Raw genomic sequence first — 22,022 nt, 5'->3', positions numbered from 1 at the left:
AGGGGAGGGGAACTGGGCGAGAGGATGGGAGAACTGGTGACCGGTGACCAGCTGGGGTCTTGGGGGAGTGTGGGGACCAAGCAGGGGACTGAGCCTCTAGGTGCTGCCTGAGGGGTTGGGGCAGGGGCCCCACCTGCTGGGGAGGGCAGACACCGTCCCTCAGTGGAGGGGACTGCAGGGACTGGAGCAGCGACTGGGGCCTCCAAGGGGCCACGGGGCTGCCAGCTTCCTGGGGCAGGAAGTCCCAGCTGTGGCCAGAATCCCAAAGGGCTGAGAGCAGCTCCAACCTGAGGAATGTGAGCAGTGGGGGAGCTTGGGAGGGGGCCCCTTTCCTGCCTCCTCACTTCTCTCTCTCTCTCTCTGGTGTGTGTGTGTGTGTGTGTGTGTGTGTGTGTGTGTGTGTGTGTGTGTGTGTGTGTGTCCTCTTCCACTTGCTCTGTTCCCTACCAGCGTCTATTCTTTGACCTCATGGTTTTTCTATTCCCTTTCTCTCTTTCCCTTCTTTCCCTCTTTCTCTCTCTGTAACCCCTCTCTCCTCCCCCCTCCCCTTTTCTCTTTCTCTCTCCCTCTCCCCTGTGCTCTCCTGTGGTCCCTGTAACTGTTTCTAGCTCCAAGGTAAATGGACTTGCTTGCAGGATGGCCAGACCTGGCCCATCGCCTAGCCACCCGTTGCCATGGTGTCTCAGATGTGGTGTCAGGCAGCAGCCTTGGCTGTCTGGCAGGCAGGGCATGAAGGGCTCTGATGAAGAGAGAGGCTGGCCCTATTCTTCACAGATCCTGAAGGGCTCACCCCACTGCCACGGGCTCGCATGGCGGGGGGTTTCCTGTGAATGTGGGTTCCATGCTGGATACTATCAGAGGGGCTTGCCCGAGGGGCCAGTCACACTTGGGGTCAGACTGCCTGTGTGCAGACCCCTCCTGCCCCTTTCTGGGGTCTGCTGGACGTAGGGGGTGAGAGGTGGCAAACAGCTCCAAGGAAGGAAGCTGCAGGGAGGCAGCTGTCAGTGGTGGAGGGGCAGGGGTAGCTGGACATGCCTGCGTCTGAGAGGGACCTATCTAGCTGTCCATGAGGCTTCCTCCCACTCCCCAAAGTTAAGGATTTAGAAAGTACGGTTTTCCGCTGACAGACAGCTTGCAGTTTCTGCACTGGTGGCGGCACCTCACTCCCTCGCAGGCTGCTGGCCTTGAGCATGCAGTAGGACAAGTGCCCGGACCCTGGACTGTGCTGGGAGGAGCTCCTGATACCATCACTGTTTCCTGCAGAGGATGTGAGGGTCGATGGGGAGGAGAGCTTCCCTGAGGGCCCTGCCTGGCATGTGTGGGTAAGGAAGGGCCTGTGACTGGCACTAATGCCTGGGATGCAGCAATAGCTATCCTGCCGGTCAGACAAGAGAGAGGCAGTTACAGCAAAGTGCCCAAGCAGACTCAGCCCTTGAGGTAAACACACCTGGGTTCAAGTCCCAACTCTGCGCTTTACTGGCTGTGTGTGTGTGTGTGTGTGTGCGCATGGGTGTGGGTGTGTATGTGTGTACGCGCACACGCGCGTGCACCATACCCTTTCTGAGCCTCTGTTTTCCCATCTGTAAAATGGGAATAACAACAACATTTGACTGTTAGGGCTGTGTGAGGATTGAAAGAGAAAAGGCACAGAAAATGCTTAGCACCACACCTGGCACATGTTCAATAATTAAACAAGGGAGCGCGATTGTTTTCATTCTCACTTGCATACCTACCCTTTCAGTTTTATAAAGGAGGAAGCTGGGGCCAGAGACATTTAAAAACTTGCTCACGTCCCATCGGTCACAGTTCTGCAACACTCTGCGGGGACAGTGCCCAAACAATGCAGAGAAGCAGAGCTGAGGATGAGGCTACTTTGAACCCCAGTCCCACACGGCCAGTCCCTGCAGGTTCCGCCTCATTTTCAGGCCCCTGCTGCGCCCGCTCTGCATAGCAGTGTCTCCCAGGTAACCCCTGTCTTGCTCTGTGCGGGGATCCACTCGGGCTGTCCTGTCCCTGTGGGCAGGCCCTTCGCAGACTCAAGAAGTGCTGGAATAAAAGGAGGGCTGAGCCACTGCGGTTTACAAGGCACTTTCCATACACTTCCTCCCATCTCCACATTCTGGTTTCCAGGAGTGAGAAGGCTGCTGGGGGAAAGACAAGTCTGGTCCTGCCCAACTGCTTCGTCATCTCCAGCCTCCCTCACATCTGGCAGCACTTCACAGTTAGTCGGGTGCCCTCAGTTTCGGGATCTCCTTTAACCCTCACAAGTCTTGGATGGAGATGGGATGGGGATTGTCCTCACCTTCTCAATTACTTACTCAAGGTCTGCCCCACTTCAGGCCCTTTCACTTAAGACCTTGGACAGATGGTACCCACTGCCTCAGTTTCCCCGTTCATACCAGCAGGCAGTTGTATTCAATCTCTAAGCCCTTTTCAGTCTTGTGGTGAGGAGGCAAGAGCTACCTTGTAGATGGAAGCAGGAGGCCTGCACTTAAGCCCTGGCTCTGTGGTTTAGAGCTGCGGGACCTTGGACTTGGGACTTCTCTGGGTCCCCTGTGTACCTTGCCAATGATAACACCGCAAATGTTTCCTGTGTATCAGATGAGATAGGAATGGTTAAGCATTCAGGAAATGCCCTCCCTGCCCTCTCTGGCCCCTGGCTGGCTCTTCAGTGGGGCAGGAGGAATTCTCCAGATGACCCAGCTGAGGGCAGGTATCAGATTTCAGACAAGCTATTTTTACCTTCGGGGAGTGGCTGGAGGCAGGTGATGTTCAGACTGTCTGTTCTAGAATGGGGTGAAGGGGGGAAAAAAGAGAGGGAGAAACAGAACTTCTTTGGTGGTCCAGTGGTTGACTCCGTGCATCCACTGCAGGGGCCACAGGTTCGATCCCTGGTCGGGGAACTAAGGTCCCACGTGCCTTGCGGCGTGGCCAAAAAGAGAAAAAAAAAAAAATAGAATGGGGTGAAGGGGCAGGGCCTCTAGTGGAGAACTTCTCCTGACCTCATGGCCTGTATTCTCCCTGCCTACATAGGGTGACATCAGTGGGAATTGGAGACCCTCTGAACAAACTCATTCATTTGGTCCACGGTGAGCCAGGCTCCGTGCTGGGCCTGGTGGACACCAGGTGTAGAGAGAGAAGTGGATCTTCGCATCGATGTCCACCAAATACTCCCACAATTAAATGAATGTTGTCACAATGGAGAGCATTTAGACCAGAGGTTCATGGGGCCAGGAGCATGAGGATGGCGGGAGAGAGAATGGAGCTGAGGGATGAGAAGGCCTTACGGAGGTGGAGAGGAGAGGGAAGACTGCTCCAGGCAGAGGGGATGCCGTGAGAAGAGTCCAGAAGTGGGCAGTGGCCTGATGGGTATGAGGAACTGAGAGACGGCCAGTGTGGCTGGCGGTACGGGTGTGATCAAGACTGGAGGCGTGGCCAGCGATCTGCCGGGGGGCCTCGTGGGTCTTGTCAAGAAAGTCCTCCCATAAGCCAAACACCTTCATGGTTGAAAAGAGTCTTGGAGACTCTCTAGTTAAATGCTCCATTTGACAGATGAGGAAACTGAGGCACAGAAAGGTAAAATAACTCATCCAACGTCTCCTGGGGGTGATGAGCTGATACAAATTCCACTTATATTCAGTTTTATAGGAAGGCACTGAACTGGAAATGCCTCATGAAGCTCTACGTCCAAAGTAGGCAGGCTTAGCTCAGAATTTCAATTATGCCCCCAACCCCACTTCCCTTCTTTAACAGATTTAGGGTCAGGGGCAAGATGAGAAGGTTGGAGACCCTCCCATCCCCCTCTGTCCACACTGGGAGAGCACAAGAGCTGGCTGTCAGAAGGGGAGTGCCCACCGCCTGAGCAGCCTACCCCAGGCTGTGGGCTCTGGGTGGGGACTCAGGGCACTGGCCTCTGTTCTCTCCAACGTCACTGACTGGCTGTGTGACGTGGGGTAGTTTACGTCCCCTCTCTGAGTTTCGGATGGAAGAATTTCTTCCATCTTCTCCATCTCTGAGGCCTATGGAAGTGCTATAGAGATATAAATGTGGGCTTTGGCTGGTAGGTCTGGGATTGTTTGTGGGTTGTTTTGGGTCGTGCTGCGTGGCTTGCAGAATCTCAGTTCTCTGACCGGGGATTGAACCCGGGTGACGGCAGTGAAAGCCCAGAATCCTAACCACTAGGCCACCAGGGAACTGCCCTGGGATTGTCTTAGACTCTGTCACTTCTCAGGTGTTTAGAAGCAATGTACTGGCTCTCAGCCTTGGTTTCCTCATCAGTAAAATGGGTAGAATAACAGTGCGTTGTAGGATAGATATGAGAATTACTGAAATAATACATATGGAAGCTCCTAGCATAGAACTTGGTACATAGTAGGTTTCAATAAGTGCTAACCAAATGAATGGCATACAGGAGGTGCTTAGTAAAAAATAATGGTTTAATTCTCTACCTTCCTCACCCCCAAATCTTGAAAAATGTCAAGTGCCAACACACCCTGTAGCTAGAAGTAGAATGAGGATGTGTGCCTAGGGTGCTGGAGACCATTATTTATCTTCTAGAATGAAGGTATGATCTGATATGTATGACTATCAAAAGCCTATGGAACAGGCCACCGCCGTCCTCCCAGTCCTCTAGCTGGTGTCACGGCCAAGTGCATCCACTACTGTCCTTTATAGCCTTGTCTACTGGGAATCTCAAGGCCGAATGCAGTTCTCTATGGCAGCATCTTTGTGCACCTGGATTCCTAACGTAATTGCTCCTCCCTTATTTTGTTCCTTAGCTCTGTTTGCATTATGGAGCCCTGTGTGTGTGCAGTCTGTGTGCATGCGCAGGCTACCTCAGAGCCTTTTCTGGGAAGAAGACAGGGAATAGACTTGAAGGGGTGTTTAGGAGGTTGACAGATGCTCCTGCCTTGCTGGTGAGAAAACCACTGGGAAGCGGCTGGTCGCTCTGAGAGCCTGGAGCCACCTTTGTGGGGACAGGGCACCAGCTGAGGCAGCTCCCTCATGCTGCAGGAGTGCCTGGTTTTCATGAGGCCTGGCTGGTGGTGGGCCAAGGCACTTCTCCCTGCTGCCTGCCTGCCTTCCAGTCCCCACCCCCTGGGGAGAGGCCAGGCGGGACAGTGGGGCGGGGCAGGGCCCTGCGGGGTCTTGCACCCTGCACCTGAATCCCTGCTCCACTCTTGCTGGCTTTCTGAGTTCTCACAGAACCTCTCAAACCGGCTACCGGTCTTGCCTCCTCATGCATGGGGTTGCCGTGAGCCTCTGGTGAACTCATACATGAGAAAGTACTATGTAGACAGTCTGGTTTGAGCTCTCTTTAGGTGTCTCCCAGCTATATTTCTGTAGGAAGCCCAAACTCAGTTTATAATGCTAACCTAAGTGCTCAATAAACGTTAGCCACGTGGCAGGCATGTGCTAGGAGCTTTGAACACTTGATCTTGTTTAATTTCATCCCCATGATGACCCTGGATGTAGGTATTATAATCCCATTTTTACAGTTGAGGGAACTGTAGGTAGTCCGCAGAGGTAGGCTGAGCAGCCTGCCTGAAGTCACACAAGTTAGTTGTGGAACCGGACTTGGGTCCAGGCCAGGCTGATGCCCAAGAGCAGCCCTGTGTCAGGGTGGGTGAGCTGAGCGGTCACCCAGGCCAGCTTCTCCCCTCCAGGGTAGGTGGGCCTCCTCTGCTCTAGGCCTGCTCTTTGAGATGATTCTTTTTTTTTTTTTTGGTTGCTTTGGGTCTTTGTCGCTGTGTGTGGACCTTCTCTAGTTGTAGTGAGCAGGGCCTACTCTTTGTTGTGGTGCGTTGGCTTCTCATTGCGGTGGCTTCTCTTGTTGTGGAGCACAGGCTCTAGGTGTGCGGGCTTCTGTAGTTGCAGCACGCGGGCTCAGTAGTTGTGGCACGCAGGCCCTAGAGTGTGCGGGCTTCAGTAGTTGCAGTGTGTGGGCTCAATAGTTGTGGCTCACGGGCTCTAGAGCGCAGGCTCGGTACTTGTGACACACGGGCTTAGTTGCTCCGCGGCATGTGGGATCTTCCCGGACCAGGGCTCGAACCCGTGTCCCCTGCACTGGCAGGCGGATTCTTAACCACTGCGCCACCAGGGAAGTCTTTCAAGATGGTTCTTGAAGGCACTAAGATGTCTCTGCTGGCTGGTCTCTACGTTTTCCCACTCATCATTGTAGGCCGCGCCCTTCTCCAGGGGTCTTCCGTGGTTTCTGGGGACTCCTTGGCCCCGTCCTCTGTCTGCACCCAAACAGGTACCTAGTACTTTCCCCACCTGCTTCCCTTTGCCCCGGCCACTCCCGTCACTGGAGCCCCTGCTGTTCCTGCGTCTCCTTTCTGCTGTTCTGCAGTCCTCCCTGTACCTCAGATGGTCCTCGTCATCAAGTCTCAGCTCCTAGGCTGCCCTTGTCATCACCCTTTTCCTCTCCCATAGGCGTTTATTCGGCACCTGCTCTGTGCCAGGCCTGACTCCATCCCTGTCCTGTGGGAATGCCTGTCTGCTGGGGCAGGCGGCTCTGAATCAGTGACTGCACAGCTCGGTCAGTGCCGTGTGGAGACAGTAAGGCTGTGGGGGCCAGGGAGGCCCTAGCTCTCCCTGGGGAAAAGGCAGGGGGAGGTGCTGAAGAGGGAGGAGGAGGAAGCAGTCACTCGGCAGGTGGCGCAGGTGAAGGGATCCTAGGCAGAGGCAGTGCCCATGTGGCAGAGGAACGGAGGTGGGGTGAGAGCGTGCTCTGGGGAACCGAGCGTGGTCTGGAGCTGGGAGAGCAGCTGCGGGGACAGTGGCAGCAGCTACAGAGTAGGGCCTCGATCCTGAGAGCGGCAGGAAGCCATCGAGGAGTCTTGAGCAGGGGAGATGCCTGCTCAGGCTTGCTCTTCAGAAAAGTCTGTGTTGTCCTAAGGCACAGAACGAAGTCCCAGTTGCAAGGACTGGGCCCAGCCTCCCTGCAAGGCAGGACGCTGTAGGTTGTGGTTGTCTAGTTGGTGGCTTTGGGTTTTGGAAAGATTCTTCCGGTGTTGCATAGAGGCCTGGAAGGAGGTGGAGAGCTACTGGAGGCCTGTGGACTGGCTGTGGAAATAACCCAGTGCGTGAGCAGTGCAGGGGCCTGAACACATCAGGGCAGGGGGGCTAGACTGAGAGTTTAAGGAGGTTGGGTCACTGAGACTTGGCTACTTGGGGGAGGGAGGAAATCCAGATTAAGTCTGTAGTGTGGCCTGTTGTTAAATTGCCCAGAAGGAGCCCTGGCCTAGGGGGCTTTACCAGGACCAGCATTTCCCTCTGTGTGCCTCAGTTTCCCCAAAGTGGCCTTTCTTGCTCTGACCCAGCAGTTCTGTCCCATGCCTCTGGCTGAGGAGCAGGGACACAGAGACCACAGTGTAGCCGGCTGGGGCCTAGTCTGGGATTATCAAATCTGGCCGGGTCTGTTGTGGCTGGAAGCCAGCCCCTGGCATGGCTGCCGTCTGAGAGCGCTTGTCCCTGGCCCTTAGATGCCCTCTCCACCTTCGTGCAGGCTCTGTCCTCCCTGTCAGCTGTCTTGGCGCAGCCTGCCTGGCCGCCCCAGGCCCTAACTCTGACCAGGGCCTCTGCTCTCCCTGTGACTGGCCCTGAGAGGAATGGCTCGGCTCTGGGGCCTTATTGGCAAAACCCTGCCTGGGCCACACACGCCCCTGCCTCCCGGGCTGGATGCCTGCCCACCATGGGATTAGGAGGAGGCCTGGCCTTGCCTGCCCTGACGTGGCAGACTGCCTTGGAGCCCAAGGAAGGAGTTGGAGTCTGAGAGGCTGTGCTTTGCCTCCCTGCGCGTGCTCCAGCCCGGGGGCTCTGCACTCCTCTCTTTGAGGGAAGTGGGAGCACAGCACAGTGGGGCTTGTTCCTTAGCTTGCCGGGGGGAGTGGGGTGGGAGCTCAGCCCTGCTCAGAGTACAGTATTTCCTGCCTGACAGGTAACCGGGCTCCTTAGCTTCCTCATTGGAAAGCTCAGCTGGCCATGCCAGAGCCCTGCAGGATTAGATCCCAGAATCCTGGCATCAAGGGTGGGATATCTTGAGGACTGGCAGTCTCCCCCTGCCCCTGCCTGGTGAGTGACAGATGAGGTTCAGGAGGGAGGGGCTTGCTCAGGATCACACAGCACATGAGGGGCAGGGCTAGGATTTGAACTCAAGTCTGCCTCTAGACATTCCTTTACAAACCTTTGATGAGGTCCTACTGTGTGCCAGGTACTTCTTTTTTAAAAAATTTAATTAATTAATTTATTTATTTATTTTCTTCTTCTTTTTTTTTTTTTTGCGGTACGTGGGCCTCTCACTGACGTGACCTCTCCCGTTGCGGAGCACAGGCTCCGGACGCACAGGCCTAGCGGCCATGGCTCACGGGCCCAGCCGCTCCGCGGCATGTGGGATCTTCCCGGACCGGGGCACGAACCCGTGTCCCCTGCATCGGCAGGCGGACTCTCAACCACTGCACCACCAGGGGAGCCCTAAAAATTTAATTTATTGATTGATTGATTTTTGGCTGCGTTGTGTCTTCGCTGCTGCGCACGGGCTTTCTCTAGTTGCGGCGAGCGGGGGCTACACTTTGTTGCGGTGCGTGGGTTCTTACTGCTGTGGCTTCTCTTGTTGCAGAGCACAGGCTCTAGGCACGCGGGCTTCAGTAGTTGCAGCACGTGGGCTCAGTAGTTGTGGCTCACAGGCTCTAGAGCGCGGGCTCAGTATTTGTGGCGCAGGGGCTTAGTTGCTCTGTGGCATGTGGGATCTTCCCAGACCAGGGATCGAACCCGTGTCCCCTGCATTGGCAGGCGGATTCTTAACCACTGCACCACCAGGGAAGTCCCTGTGCCAGGTACTTCTAAGCATAAGCACTAGAGTAGGAGCTTCGCAAAGGATTGGCCCAATTTCTCTTATATGTTCAGTGTTTGGGGGACAGTCCAATACAGAGGAGGTGCTCAGTGAATGAATGAGTGAATGAATAAATGAACAAATGGGTAAGGCAAAGATCCTGCCTCCAGGCATGTAGACTCCAATGGATGGGACTTTGGCTTTGCACAACAGGAAATAGGAGGCTGGTAGGAGTGGGTATGGGCTAGGTGGGAAGCAGAGAGGATTGGAATTCAGATGTCCTGACTGCTGGTCTAGGGCTTTTTCCAGCCTCACTTTCCTCACCTGTAAAATGGGGTAAACGGTTTTCACCCTCTGCCTGCCTCGTGAGGATCCAGTGAGGCAGTAGACGAGAATAGGCTTGTGAAGCAGGGACATTGTGCTGGGGGGGCTTCCCTGTGTGCACATACAGAACCGCCCAGAAACTCCACATGCTCTGCTTTTCTTCTGCCCCCTTACCCGCTGCATTTTGCCTCCCCCATTGCCCTAGCTTTCTCCAGGGCTTCTTTCTGGAATGTTCTGCCCAGAACCTCTAGCCATGGGAGGGGTTGGGAAGAGTGCGGGTGAACGGAGTCTGCCTGCCTCCTTCCTCTACTGTCTCCCACACCCAGAAAGCCAGCCACCCGCATCCACATCCAAGCAGGCCCCCAATGCACACCCGGCCGGAAATGCCTTGGCAGTGGTTACCATGGTGACGGGTCCTGATGCTTGGACTGCAGAGGCCTGGGAGCTGCCTGCAACAGCCTGGCAGCCTGGCACCCGCGGGCCCCCACCCAGGCTGCGAGCTCCTGGCGCAGCTGTCCTCCTCTCTCTCCTTTTGGTGCCTAGCACTGAGCCTGGTACCCAGGGACTCTTGGGAATGAGCTGCCTGTCTGGGAACCCACAAGCTGTTCTGGGTCAGACTGGCTTGGTTCAAATCCCAGTTCTGCCTCTTAGGGGGTCAGTGACCTAAACAAGTTAACTCGGTGTGTTTTGAATTGACTGAATTAGCTACGGGATCCTTGTGAAGGGAGTTATCCAAAGGGTATAGACTCCCAGAATGAGACCCATCCTTGCCCCGAGCCGTCACTGCCCCCATCCTGCAGCAGTGGCAGGGTCAACATCGGGTCACAGCACTCTTTGCTGCTGAATCCGCATCCAGGGCCCTAGATTCCTCATCTCGGACCCCCGGAGGTCCTGCAGGCAGTGTAGTGTGATGGGTAGGACCTCAGACTCTGTGGGTCACAGCTGGGCTTGGCACTTACTTGGGCTTCAGTTTCCTCATCTATTTTTTTTTTTAATCGAATTTGTTACAATATTGCTTCTGTTTTATGTTTTGGTTTTTTGGCCACGAGCCCCGTCCCCCCCCACACCCCGACCAGGGATTGAACCCGCACCCCCTGCATTGGAAGGTGAAGTCTTAACCACTGGACCGCCAGGGAAGTCCCAGTTTCCTCATCTTTGAAATGAAGATAATAATGTACCTCTTTCAGAGGTTTGTTGTATGGATAACATTTGACTTAGTACTTGTAAAGTGCTTAGACGAGTATCTGATACTTAATAAGCACTTTATAAACGTTAGCGGTGACTTATCGTCACCACAATTGGCATTGGCCATGAAAATCGGAACCCCTATGCCCGTCCCTCCTGTCATTTTTCTCATGCAGGCAGGCGTCCCCACCTCTGTTCACAGTGTCATGAGAGAGATAGGACGGCACTTTGGCTGCCCTTCCTCATCCCGCCCCATCTAGGGGACTGCTAGGCACTCCCCACCTCTGCCGCCTGGCGAGTGAGACAAGCTGGGCCCTGGGCAGAAACTCCTCCTCTAACTCATGCGTTTGAGGACTTTCTCTGCTGGTTCTCCAGCTGGCGGCTGTTCCAGCCCTGGTCGGGATTAGCCAGCTGGTCAGTGACCGCCCAGAGCCCTCCCAGTCAGTAGAGCTGATGACGGATGAGCACCCAGCAGAGATGCTGCTACTGACGTCATCTGAAGAGGGGCCCGAGGAAGGGGCTCTTATAGGATGAACTAGGAGCAAGTCCCCAGGCGTGACTGCTGTAGGGCTCACTGGGCCTCCCTGAAGAGTGAGGGGGAATCTTTCCAGAATGAAGGAGAATCTGAGGCAGAATTTGAATAAGCTGGCCCACCAGCTGAATGAGTTCTCTGCTGCATCCCTCTCTCCCAGCCCCCTCCTTCGGGTCCAAGGTTATGTTAACACAGAATTGTTGGCCAAAAGGAAGCTGGGCATAAGGGCATCCAGAGAGCCCCTGGGGGTCTGAGACCCTGGGCTGGAAGGTGGTGGCCACTCTTGGAGTTGGGGTCTTATGGCGGGTGGCCCTGGGGTCTCAGGGACTGGCAGATCTGGGAGACCCTGCTGTAAGCTGACCGCCTCTTCTGTTTCCCAGGGCCTGGCCTCCGTGTTCTCCAACCGTGCATCCCGGAAGTCGGCCTCACGCGCTGAGAGCAACATGGCAGAGGACGAGGGCTACCGGAACCCCACGGAGGTGCAGATGAGCCAGCTGGTGCTGCCCTGCCACACCAACCAGCGCGGCGAGCTGAGCGTCGGGCAGCTGCTCAAATGGATTGACACCACCGCCTGCCTGTCCGGTGAGGCCGCGCCCGGCACAGCTGCCCTCCCAGCCCTGGTACCACACACCCAGAGGAGAGGCCCCAGTTTTCAGAGACGGTTGCCGTCCCCGAGTGCCACCCTCCTCCCTCCTCCCAGCCTTTGCTCAGGCTGCTCCACCTGCCTGCGATGCCCTCTTCAAGTTCTCCATGCTCTGCTCGGGCCCAGCCTCTTGCCCGGAGGCGCCCAGAGGTCTGGGTACTATAACCTAAGGTCCCTGCTCTGACACAGCGCGACCTTCAATGTGGCTGCTCTGAGACTGGCTGTGAGCAAAGCCTGTGGCATTGAGTAGAGTTGAGTGGAGCTGGATTGAGCTCATTTCGTTGCCTTTGGTGCCCCAGTATTCTCCAGCCCACAGGGAGTTCACAGTCTGATGGGGGGCCAGACAGGAGACTGACTGCCCCCCAGCACTGTCTGATGGGAGCTGGGAAAGGGAGGTGGAAGCAGGGCTCTGGGAGAACAGACCAGAGGCTCTGCCCCAGCCCTGGGGGCAGAGAAGGGATTCTAGAAGGACTAAGGCCTGGGAGCACAGTCCTCAGAGGAAGAATGACTCAGGCAAGGAGACAAAGGTGGGTGAGGTTGACTGGACAGGGGTACGGGCACTCCAGGAGGTCAGGAAGTGGGATAGCATGGCGGCATCACTCATTCATTTGACAGCTGCTCATTGAGTATCTCCTGCGTACCAGGCGCTGCTCCAGGACTGGGGTACAGCAGTGAACAAGACAGGCAAAAATCCTTGCCCTCAAGTGACATGCAGTCTAGCAGGAGGGAGAGGCACTAAGACAGACGAAACCCAGATATGCAAGACAGGGTCAGGGTGTCGTAATCACGGTGAGGAAAGTAAAGAAGGGTGGGAGCACGGGCAAGGAGGCAGGCCTTAGCTAGGCGGTCTGACGTTTGATCAGAGGCCTGGGTCATGGGGAGGCTGCTAACGCGTGCTTTCTTCTCCTGACGCCAGCGGAGAGGCATGCTGGCTGCCCCTGCGTCACAGCCTCCATGGACGATATCTATTTTGAGCACACCATTAGGTAAGCGGCCCCTCCTGCCCTTCCTTCTGGTCTCCCCATCACGAGCCCAGAGCCCTTCCCCCATCTACTGCCTGCTCAGCCTGTGTGCTGCCTGGAACCTGCCTCAGCTGACTGAGGGCCTCTGCAGATGGAGAGGGGGCAGCCTTTGGTGAGCAGTGACCCGTCTCGTCTGCAAGGTCTCTGGGACGGCGGTGGGCTGGAAGCTGCCCTGTGGCTGGCAGCTCCCTCAGCCAGGCTTGGAGTTGGGTGCTGCTGAGGCAGTATCATGGGGTGCTGTGTGACTTTGGGGAAGGCAGTCTCTTTCTCTGGTCCTCAGTTTTCTTATCTTCAAAGTGGAAGGGGTTAGACTTAATCAGTGAATGCCTTTTTGAGCTTGGACATTCTCTGTGGGTCATTGGTCATCAGACTGTAGGGAGGTCCCTGGATAAGGTGCCTTGGCAGAGTCTGACCCAGAAGTTTGGACCATTCAGCCTCTGCTCATGTACCCCCAGGGATGAGGAACTCATTACCTCCTGGTTTTTTGGGTTTTCGGGTTTTTTATTTTTTTTAACTGTCTGTACTGGTTAGAAGACTCCTCATTACACTGTGCTGAGCTTTGTCTCTGCACAGCTTTGCTGGGACCCAAGGAGCATGCTGAGCCCTCTGCCCAGGACAGGCTGCAGGGCTGCATACAGTGCTTTGGCCCCCAGGTCTGCTTTAAACTCTCTCAGTGCCTAGGACGTCAAGTGCCAAGGACTCATTCAGGACTTCCTGGTGCCCCACGAGTTGTGGTTAAGGAAAAAGTTTGGCTAGTCCCTGTATCCACTTATGTAGTCATTCATCACTGCTTGTGGACCAGGGCCCGTGCTGGGTTTGGGGTCCACAAATTCAACTGGAACATAGTCCCTGTGCCCCAGGAGCTCCCAGAATGCAGGGAGGCAGATAGAGAAACATAATTTCAATTCAAAGCAGTGAATTCCAGGGTAATAATGATCTCTGCATATGGGTGCTTTGTAATACTTTTTCTAAATGTCTTTTATTTTAGAATAGTTTTTGATTTGCAAAAACACTGTAGATAGTACAGAGTTCCCATATACCCCACACCGAGATTCCCTGTTACTAACGTCTTACATTCATATGGTACCTCTGTCACCATGAGCCAATATTGATGCGTTTTTGGTAATGTCTTTTTAATTAACTTAAGTCCTCAGAACAACCCTATGAGGTCGTGGCTATTAGTACCCTCATTTTACAGGTGAGAAAACGGAGGCACAGAGAAGTGAAGTAACTTGCTTCAAGTCATACAGCTGGTGGAGAACCCAGGACATACAACAAGCCAGGCAGTCTGGCCCCAGAGCCCTTGTTCTTAACAAACAGGCCTCATTGCCTATATGTCTGGGGGTGGGTATAGTGAGTGGCACAGAGGGTAGTCAAGGGTGGCTTCCTGGAGGAGGTGTTTGAACTGGGTCCAGTACTGTGTGTAGTGACAATTTGTAGGCCAGTGGAGCCGTGTCCGGGCCAGCTCTGGGTCTCTGTTGCCAACACGAGATCTGGCAGTTGGAGGAGCAAGGGATAGAGAAGGCTGGGGTGGGGTGTGTACATGATGGATGGACACGCTGCGGGACCCAGTGGAGTGGAGGTGAGTCTGGGAAGAGAAGGGTGTGGGTGGGGGGAAAAGCTGGAGAGGATCCTGGGAAGGAGGGTAAGCTGGGGAGAGGCCTGGAGCATGATTGGTGGCCAGGAAAGGCCTGACCATACCTGAGGAAAGCTGGGGAAGGTTTTTTTGTTTGTTTTTGCTTTTGCCATTTAAAAATATCTCAAAGGACTTCCCTTGTGGCTCAGTGGTTAAGAATCCTCCTGCCAATGCAGGGGACACGGGTTTGAGCCCTGGTCTGGGAAGATCCCACATGCCGCAGAGCAACTAAGCCCGTGCACAACAACTACTAAGCCTGCGCTCTAGAACCTGTGTGCCACAACTACTGAGCCTGCGTGCCACAACTACTGAAGCCTGCACGCCTAGAGTCTGCGCTCCGCAACAAGAGGAACCACTGCAGTGAGAAGCCTGTGCACCACAACCAAGAGTAACCCCTGTTCACCGCAACTAGAGAAAGCCCACACGCCACAACGAAGACCCAACGTAGCCAAAACATAACAAATAAATTAATTTAATTTAATTAAAATTCTAAAAAAAAATTAAAATATCACAAAATGTATCTCTAATGGATAAGAACTTTTTAAAACATAATTTCAATACCACTACCACACCTAAAGAAAATGAACAGTTTCTCACTAACATCAAATATCCAGTCAGCATTCATTTGCCCACAATGTCTCATGAATTTGTTTTTTAATTTTGTTTTGCTTTACAGTTATTTTTGTTGCTCAAGTCAGGATGCAAATCAGGTTGCAATTGGTTGCTAGGTCTCTTAAATGTTTTTTTTTTTGGCCATGCCTTGCAGGATCTTAGTTCCCCGCCCAGGGATCGAACCCAGGCCCTGGCAATGAAAGTGCCGAGTCCTAACCACTGGACCACCAGGGACTTCCCTCTTAAGTCTTTTTTTTTTTTTTTTTTTTTGTGGTACGCAGGCCTCTCACTGTTGTGGCCTCTCCCGTTGCGGAGCACAGGCTCCCGACACGCAGGCTCAGCGGCCTAGCCGCCCTGCGGCATGTGGGATCTTCCCGGACCGGGGCAGGAACCCGTGTCCCCTGCATCGGCAGGCGAACTCTCAGCCACTGCACCACCAGGGAAGCCCCCTCTTAAGTCTTTTTTTTAACCCTTAGGTCCTACATCTCCCCACAACACCCTCTCCAACTACCCTCTCCTCCCTGCTTCCTCTCCCTCTGTCTTCTCTTGAAGTTTGTTTTTTTAAATAAATAGATTTATTTGTTTATTTTTGTCTGCGTTGGCTCTTCGTTGCTGTGCGCGGGCTTTCTCTAGTTGCGGCAAGTGGGGGCTACTCTTTGTTGTGGTGCGTGGGCTTCTCATTGTGGTGGCTTCTCTTTGTTGCTGAGCACGGGCTCTAGGTGTGTGGGCTTCAGTAGTTGTGGTTCATGGGCTCTAGAGCACAAGCTCAGTAGTTGTGGCCCACGGGCTTAGTTGCTTCATGGCATGTGGGATCTTCCCGGACCAGGGCTCAAACCCGTGTCCCCTGCACTGGCAGGTGGATTCTTAACCACTGCGCCACCAGGGAAGCCCAAAGTTTATTTGTTGAAGAAACCTGGTTATTTGTTCTCTAGAGTTCTTCATCATCTGGGTTTTGCTGTTAGCATCACTGTGGTGTCATTTAACATGTTCCTCTGTCCCCTGCTAGTAAATTGGTCTTGGGGAAGGGCTTGAACAGGGGTCACATTTGTTTGTTGGAGCTGCCTCTGGAGGGGTGTTGGGAAATCAGCAGCCTGAAGGGGGCCCCAAGGAGGCTGGGCACTGACCCTGGGGATGGAGCCAGTTTGGGCCTGAGCTGTGAGATGGAGGACAGTCAGGAAGGAAGAGAAGCTTGGGAGTCCAAATGGGTTACTGCTTGGCTTTGAGGGGGGGCTAGAGAGGGGGAGGGGAGGAGGAGGAAGGGGAAGGGTCATACACTTCTTTCTCTTTTTTTTAGTACTGCAAAAAATAGACTTATTTTTACTTGGGGGATGAGGGAAGTTTTTTTTTCCTACTTTTTTATTATGAAAACTTTCAAAATTATAGAAAGTTGAATAGTGCTGTGATCATCCCTACTGAGAGTTAATAATGAACACTTTGCTAAATTTGCTTTATCTGTATGTGGATAAATACAAGCGTACCTCATTTTATTGCACTTTGCAGGTATTGCATTTTTTTACAAATTGAAGGTTTGTGGCAATCCTGCATCAGGCAAATCTATTGACCTCATTTATCCAACGACATTGGCTCATTTAGTGTCTCTGTGTCACATTTTGGTAATTTTTGCAATATTTCAGACTTTTTCATTATTATTATATTTTTTATGGTGATCTGTGATCAGTGATCTTTGATGTTACTGTTGCAAAAAGATTACAACTGGCTGAAGGCTCAGATGATGGTTAGCATTTTTTAGCAAGAAAGTTTTTTTTTTTTAATAAGTTTATTTATTTATTATTTATTTTTGGCTGCATTGGGGCTTAATTGCTACACGCAGGTTTTCTCTAGTTGCACGAGCAGGGGCTACTCTTTGTTGTGGTGCGCAGGCTTCTCATTGCGGTGGCTTCTCTTGTAGTGGAGCACGGGCTCTAGGCACACGGGGTTCAGTAGCTGTGGCATGCGGGCTCAGTAGTTGTGGCTCGCGGGCTCTAGGGCACAGGCTCAGTAGTTGTGACGCACAGGCTTAGTTGCTACGTGGCATGTGGAATCTTCCCAGAACAGGGCTCGAACCTGTGTCCCCTCAATTGGCAGGCGGATTCTTAACCACTGTGCTACCAGGGAAGTCCCAAGAAGGTATTTTTAAATTAAGGTATGTATATTGCTTTTTAGACATATTTCAATTGCATACTTAATACACTACAGTGTAGTGTAAACATATCTTTTATATGCACCAGGAAACCAAAAAAATTGTGTGACTCGCTTTATTGCGATATTTGCTTTACTGCCATGGTCTGGAACGGAATCCACAGTATCACTGTTGTGTGAACTATTTGAAAGTAAGTTGCAGACATCATGACACTTCATCCCTCCATATGTCAGCATGCATCTCCTAAAAGTGATAGTCCCCTACCTGACTATTAGAACTACTAAAAAAAAAATAATAATAACAGAAATGAACAAGTCAGGGCTTCCCTGGTGGCTCAGTGGTTAAGAATCTGCCTGCCAATGCAGGGGACATGGGTTTGAGCCCTGGTCCGGGAAGATCCCACATGCCACGGAGCAACTAAGCCCGTGCGCCACAACTATTGAAGCCCACGTGCCTAGAGCCCGTGCTCCACAACAAAGAGAAGCCACCATAAGAAGAAGCCCGTGCACCGCAACGACACGTAGTAGCTCTGCTGGACGCAACTAGAGGAAGCCTGCGCGCTGCAATGAAGACCCAACGCAGCCAAAAATAAATAAATAAATAAATAAATAATAATAATAAAAAAAGTCAGCACAGGGCAGCAAAGTGGCTCGCTCGGGGATTCTGATGTTCATCTGGACCTGGGAGTCATTCCAGAGGGACAGTTGCAGCCGGAAAGAGCAGGGTGCTCAGTAGAATCAGTCTAGAATCCTGGCTCTGTCCATATTTAGCTGGGTGACCATAGGCAAATGGCTCACCCTCTCTGATACTCAGTCCCCCCTAAACCTACCTGCCGAACCTGTTCTGAGGTTCAAATGAGGTCGTGCAAAGTACCTGGCACGTAGTAGGTATTCTTTCCCTTCCTACCCTGTGTTTATAGTTATCTTGTGCTTAGTAGGCATTCAATAATTGTGGAATTCATTAATTCAGTAGGCCACTATTCATGGCTTACCTTGTGCCATGTGCAAGGACTTGAAGATTCAGTGGTGAGCAAAACAGACATGATCCTTGCCCCAGCAGAGCTTAAGGACTGTGGGGGAGACAGAGGTCAATCTGTTGGAAGAAGTGTTAGGAGGGTGAACCTTATGGGGCTCCAGGAGGGTAGGGAGAGCTTTCCTTAGGAAGGACTGTTGAGCTGAGAGCAAGGAGAAGCTTGAGCATTCATTGGACAAGGGGAAGCGGGAGAAAGGGGGAGATGAATGACATCATGCCACTTCTCTTGCCCCAGCTTCCCCACCTGTAGAATGAGGTGCTAACACTGTCTTGCCGGTTTGCTTTGAGGACTCAGTGACATGGTAGATGTGAATATGCTCCATATGCCATGATGTTCTCCTGCCAGTTCCTCTCAGCAGAGACACCTCTTCTCTCCCTCTGTCCCCACTTGGAAAGCTGACCTCCTGCTTTTCTCTCCTCAGTGTTGGACAAGTGGTGAATATCAAGGCCAAGGTGAACCGGGCCTTCAACTCCAGTATGGAGGTGAGCAGGTGGGTGGGTGGGTTTCTACCTCCTCTTCATTCTCAGCCGCCAGCTCGGGCACACTCACATTCACACTCACAGTGCCCCGATTGAGGCAGCAGAGTTCTGAAACAGCTGACAGGGTTGGGGGGATCCTAGGGCAATGTCCAATATCCATAATACAGAAGGGAAAACTGAGGCTAGGGAGGGGAAGGGATTTGCCCCAGGTCACCAAGCCATGTAGATTCCGATGTGAGCCTTGACTTCCAGCCTTCTGGGTCTTCACACCTAGTCTCAGACCCTCTCTTCAGCAGCCAGGTGGTCTCAGAAATACAGGGAAGATAGCCACTGTGCCTGACCCTGAAGGCAGTGGTCTGGAGGAGGGCGCTGGACTTCCGTCCATTAGCTTACCTCCCACAGCCTCTGTCTGCACATTGTAGAATGGGAACATGATTCCTATGCAGCAGGGTTGTTAAAGGTTTAATGGGAGGACTCTTTGGGGATGCACGGGGCTCTGTGAGCTCTGGAAGAGGGCCTCATCATTCCCATTTTACAGATGAGGAAACTGAGGCCCAGAGAAAGGAAGTGACTTGCTCAAGGTGTCCCCGGGAGCCAGGGGCAGAATCAGAACCTACCCCAGGTCTCTAGCCCCCTGGACTTGGTAGGTGACACAGAAGCACCAGAGGCCAGGCCTGGGGTGGAACTTGCTGTCTCCACCTGCGGGCCCTCGGGTTGGTGAGCTCTGTTTCCTCCCTCCTCAGTCGTCCACCTTGCTCTTCCTCTCCAGGTGGGCATCCAGGTGGCCTCTGAGGACCTGTGCTCTGACAAGCAGTGGAGCGTGTGCAAGGCCTTGGCCACCTTTGTGGCCCACCGGGAGGTCACCAAGGTAGGTGGCTACACCTGACCACCCGATGCTGCCGGACCACCTGGGTGCCTGTCTACGTGGTGATTCTGGGGGTTGGTGGAGGGGTAGAGGTGGAGGCACAGCGGGGAATCCCCAGAAGAAGGCCTCCCCCCCACCGTGCTGTGGTTGAACCCCAGGCGCCTCCCCGCTCTGCTTTTCCCCACCTCTCCCTGTGCACCTCGCACCCAGGATCCTCCAGTTCTCTCCATTGCCTCCCATGTCCTGCGTCAACACCCCCCATCCACAGTGCCTTTGCCCAAGGATGGGGACAGGGACACTGGAGGATGAAAGTGATGTATCAGTCAACAGGGAGATGGAAGATGGGGACAAAGAGGGGGCAAGACTTGTAACCATCCAGCAGCCCCAGGCGTGAGATGGCCGTTTGGGGGACAGGCTCTCACGCTATTCCAGGAAACTTGTCCCGAGCACCCCCCACCTCATCCCCTGCCACAGGTGAAGCTGAAGCAGATCACGCCGCGGACCGAGGAGGAGAAGACAGAGCACAGCGTGGCAGCCGAGCGCCGGCGCATGCGGCTGGTCTACACAGACACCATCAAGGACCTCCTGGCCAACTGCGTCATTCAGGATGGTGAGCGCCGTGCATGGGAGGGCAGCCCGTGTCCTGCATGGCCCCCTCTGTCCTGGGCCCTTACTGAGCAGAGGGAGGAAGGGAGTCTTCTTGGGGTGTCCACCCATGGGTGGCCTCAGGCCTGGATGGCCCTCTTGCCTCAAGGTTCCTTTGGGGAAAAGGGAGCGTTTGGACATCTCGCCCAGCTCCCAGGAGCCATGAAGATGGACCTGGGACATACAGAAAACCCTTTTAATCCGCTAAATGCATTTGGGTCTCTAGGAGTCAAGGTATCTGGGAAGGTCGTGTTGAGCTTGGCCTTGAAACCCTAGGACTTTTCAAAAAACAGATAGGTAGCTAGGTAGGTAGGTAGATAGAGATAGGGGTAGGCATAGAGATAGAGGAAAAAGCAAGACTCTCTTCTACCCCAGAACCAAGGCTCCCTCCAGAGGCAGCTACTGTTCGTCGTTTGGGGGCATCTTTCCAGAAGTATTCTCTGCGTATTTAAGCACACTACCTACCAGTTTGCCCTCTCTTTTTACCCAAAAGTAAACATACAGTACATACTGTTCTGTATCTTGCTTCTCTCCCCTTAAAGCATATCTTGGAGAGTGTCCTGTACCAGCACACAAAGGTCCACTTTGGACTGGGAGGATTTTGACAGGTGGAGAGGTGAGGCAGGGTTTTCTGACAGAGGACACAGGCTGGGCAAAGGCCTAGAGGGGTGACCTTGGATTTGTTCACTGATGTCCAGAACACTAGAATGCAGAGTCATCCTTGAAACCTAAAGGAGGCAATTTTAGGACCAACCAAGGGTAGTTCAGCTGCCCAGAGTGGAGAGAGAGCAGGCGGAAGTAGCAAACACCAGTGAAGGCAGTGAGCTGTGCTCTGAATTCCGTGTGCTGTTATTTATGCTGGGCCCGGAGCCCGTGGCTGGGCAGGCCCAGCTCTTTCTACAGTTGTCAAGGCCCACGGGAACCATCCATCCCACTGCAGCCCCTGTAGATCCCTCCTGTCTTGACAGCCCTTCTACCCAAGCGTCAGTCCAAATGCCTGAGCCTGGCATCCAGGCCCTTGGCTGGCCACTCAGCCTCATCGGGTGCTGTCCCTTTACTTGCCCTCAGCTCCAGCTAAGCCAAAGCCTCGTTGCTCCCTGTGACTGTCCTGCCTGTCTGGTCTCCAGAACTTGGCTCAGGCCTTCAACCTCCCCTCCTCCCTGCCTGTGGCATCTCTGAGCAGCCTGAAAGGCTACCTCTTTCACAGGCCTTCCCTGATGAGCTCTCCCCCCCCGCACCCCCGCCCCAGGAGATGGGAGATGCACGGCACCTCCTTGGTGCTGAATAAATAAAAGAATCTGTGTGGGGTGGACTGGTGGGCATGGGGGTCCTGGGCTGCGCATGGGGAGGGTCTGCCCTTGGGAATTTTCTCACCTCCCCGCCTCCCTCCCTCTGCGCCTCTCTGGTCAGATCTGGAGAGCAGAGACTGTAGTCGCATGGTGCCAGCCGAGAAGACCCGAGTGGAGAGTGTGGAGCTGGTCCTGCCCCCACACGCCAATCACCAGGGCAATACTTTCGGGGGCCAGATCATGGCCTGGATGGAGAATGTGGCCACCATTGCAGCCAGGTGAGGGAAGTGGCCTGCCTGTGCCTCCCCTCCTTTCTCTTCCTCCTTCCCTCAGCCAGCTCTCTCTCCGGGAGAAACCCCAGCTTGGTACTGGCATTCAAGGCTTCAGAAGCTTGGCTCTTCTTTCAGACCCAGAGAACCAGAGAGGAATGATTTTCTGTGAGCTCACCATTCCTTCCGTTGTTCCCATCATGGCATGGGAAATGCCAAGCCCCCCGGCTGGCACCAGGGCCTCCCCTTGCCCTGGCCCTGCTCGCTTTTGCTTCCTGGATCTTAACACTTCTTGCAAATCAAGCCATTTGCCTTTCCCCTTCCAATCCTCCATGCTCCCATCCCCCGCCTTCACTCCTGGCTGGCTTCCCACCATGCCAACTCCAGTATTCTTTGTCTGCTAAAATCCTGCCCATCTCCTCCATGAAGCCTCTTTCACTGTTTCCTTCTCCCTAGAGGTGGAAATAATTACTTCCTTTTCCTATAACCTCTGTGCCAGTCCAGGTCTTGTTCTG

At 53.7% G+C, this 22,022-nt stretch overlaps 1 protein-coding gene across 2 annotated transcripts in view; it reads left to right on the top strand.

The window, feature by feature from the left end:
- Window positions 1-22,022, top strand: part of ACOT11 (acyl-CoA thioesterase 11) — a gene marked incomplete at its 5' end in the record, with an annotated part of 51,714 nt that overhangs the window by 19,527 nt on the left and 10,165 nt on the right. For both annotated transcript variants that reach the window (XM_082864803.1, XM_082864804.1), the window contains 6 exons: window positions 11,255-11,456; window positions 12,434-12,503; window positions 18,382-18,442; window positions 19,209-19,307; window positions 19,779-19,914; window positions 21,360-21,516. In XM_082864803.1, the coding sequence (XP_082720929.1) occupies window positions 11,255-11,456; window positions 12,434-12,503; window positions 18,382-18,442; window positions 19,209-19,307; window positions 19,779-19,914; window positions 21,360-21,516 (725 nt within the window). The remainder of the gene's footprint in view (window positions 1-11,254; window positions 11,457-12,433; window positions 12,504-18,381; window positions 18,443-19,208; window positions 19,308-19,778; window positions 19,915-21,359; window positions 21,517-22,022) is intronic.

The sequence above is a fragment of the Leucopleurus acutus genome (assembly GCF_964270905.1).
Source record: "Leucopleurus acutus genome assembly, chromosome: 2".
NCBI classification, from domain to species: domain Eukaryota; kingdom Metazoa; phylum Chordata; class Mammalia; order Artiodactyla; family Delphinidae; genus Leucopleurus; species Leucopleurus acutus.
This window is presented reverse-complemented; position numbering and strand designations above follow the sequence as displayed.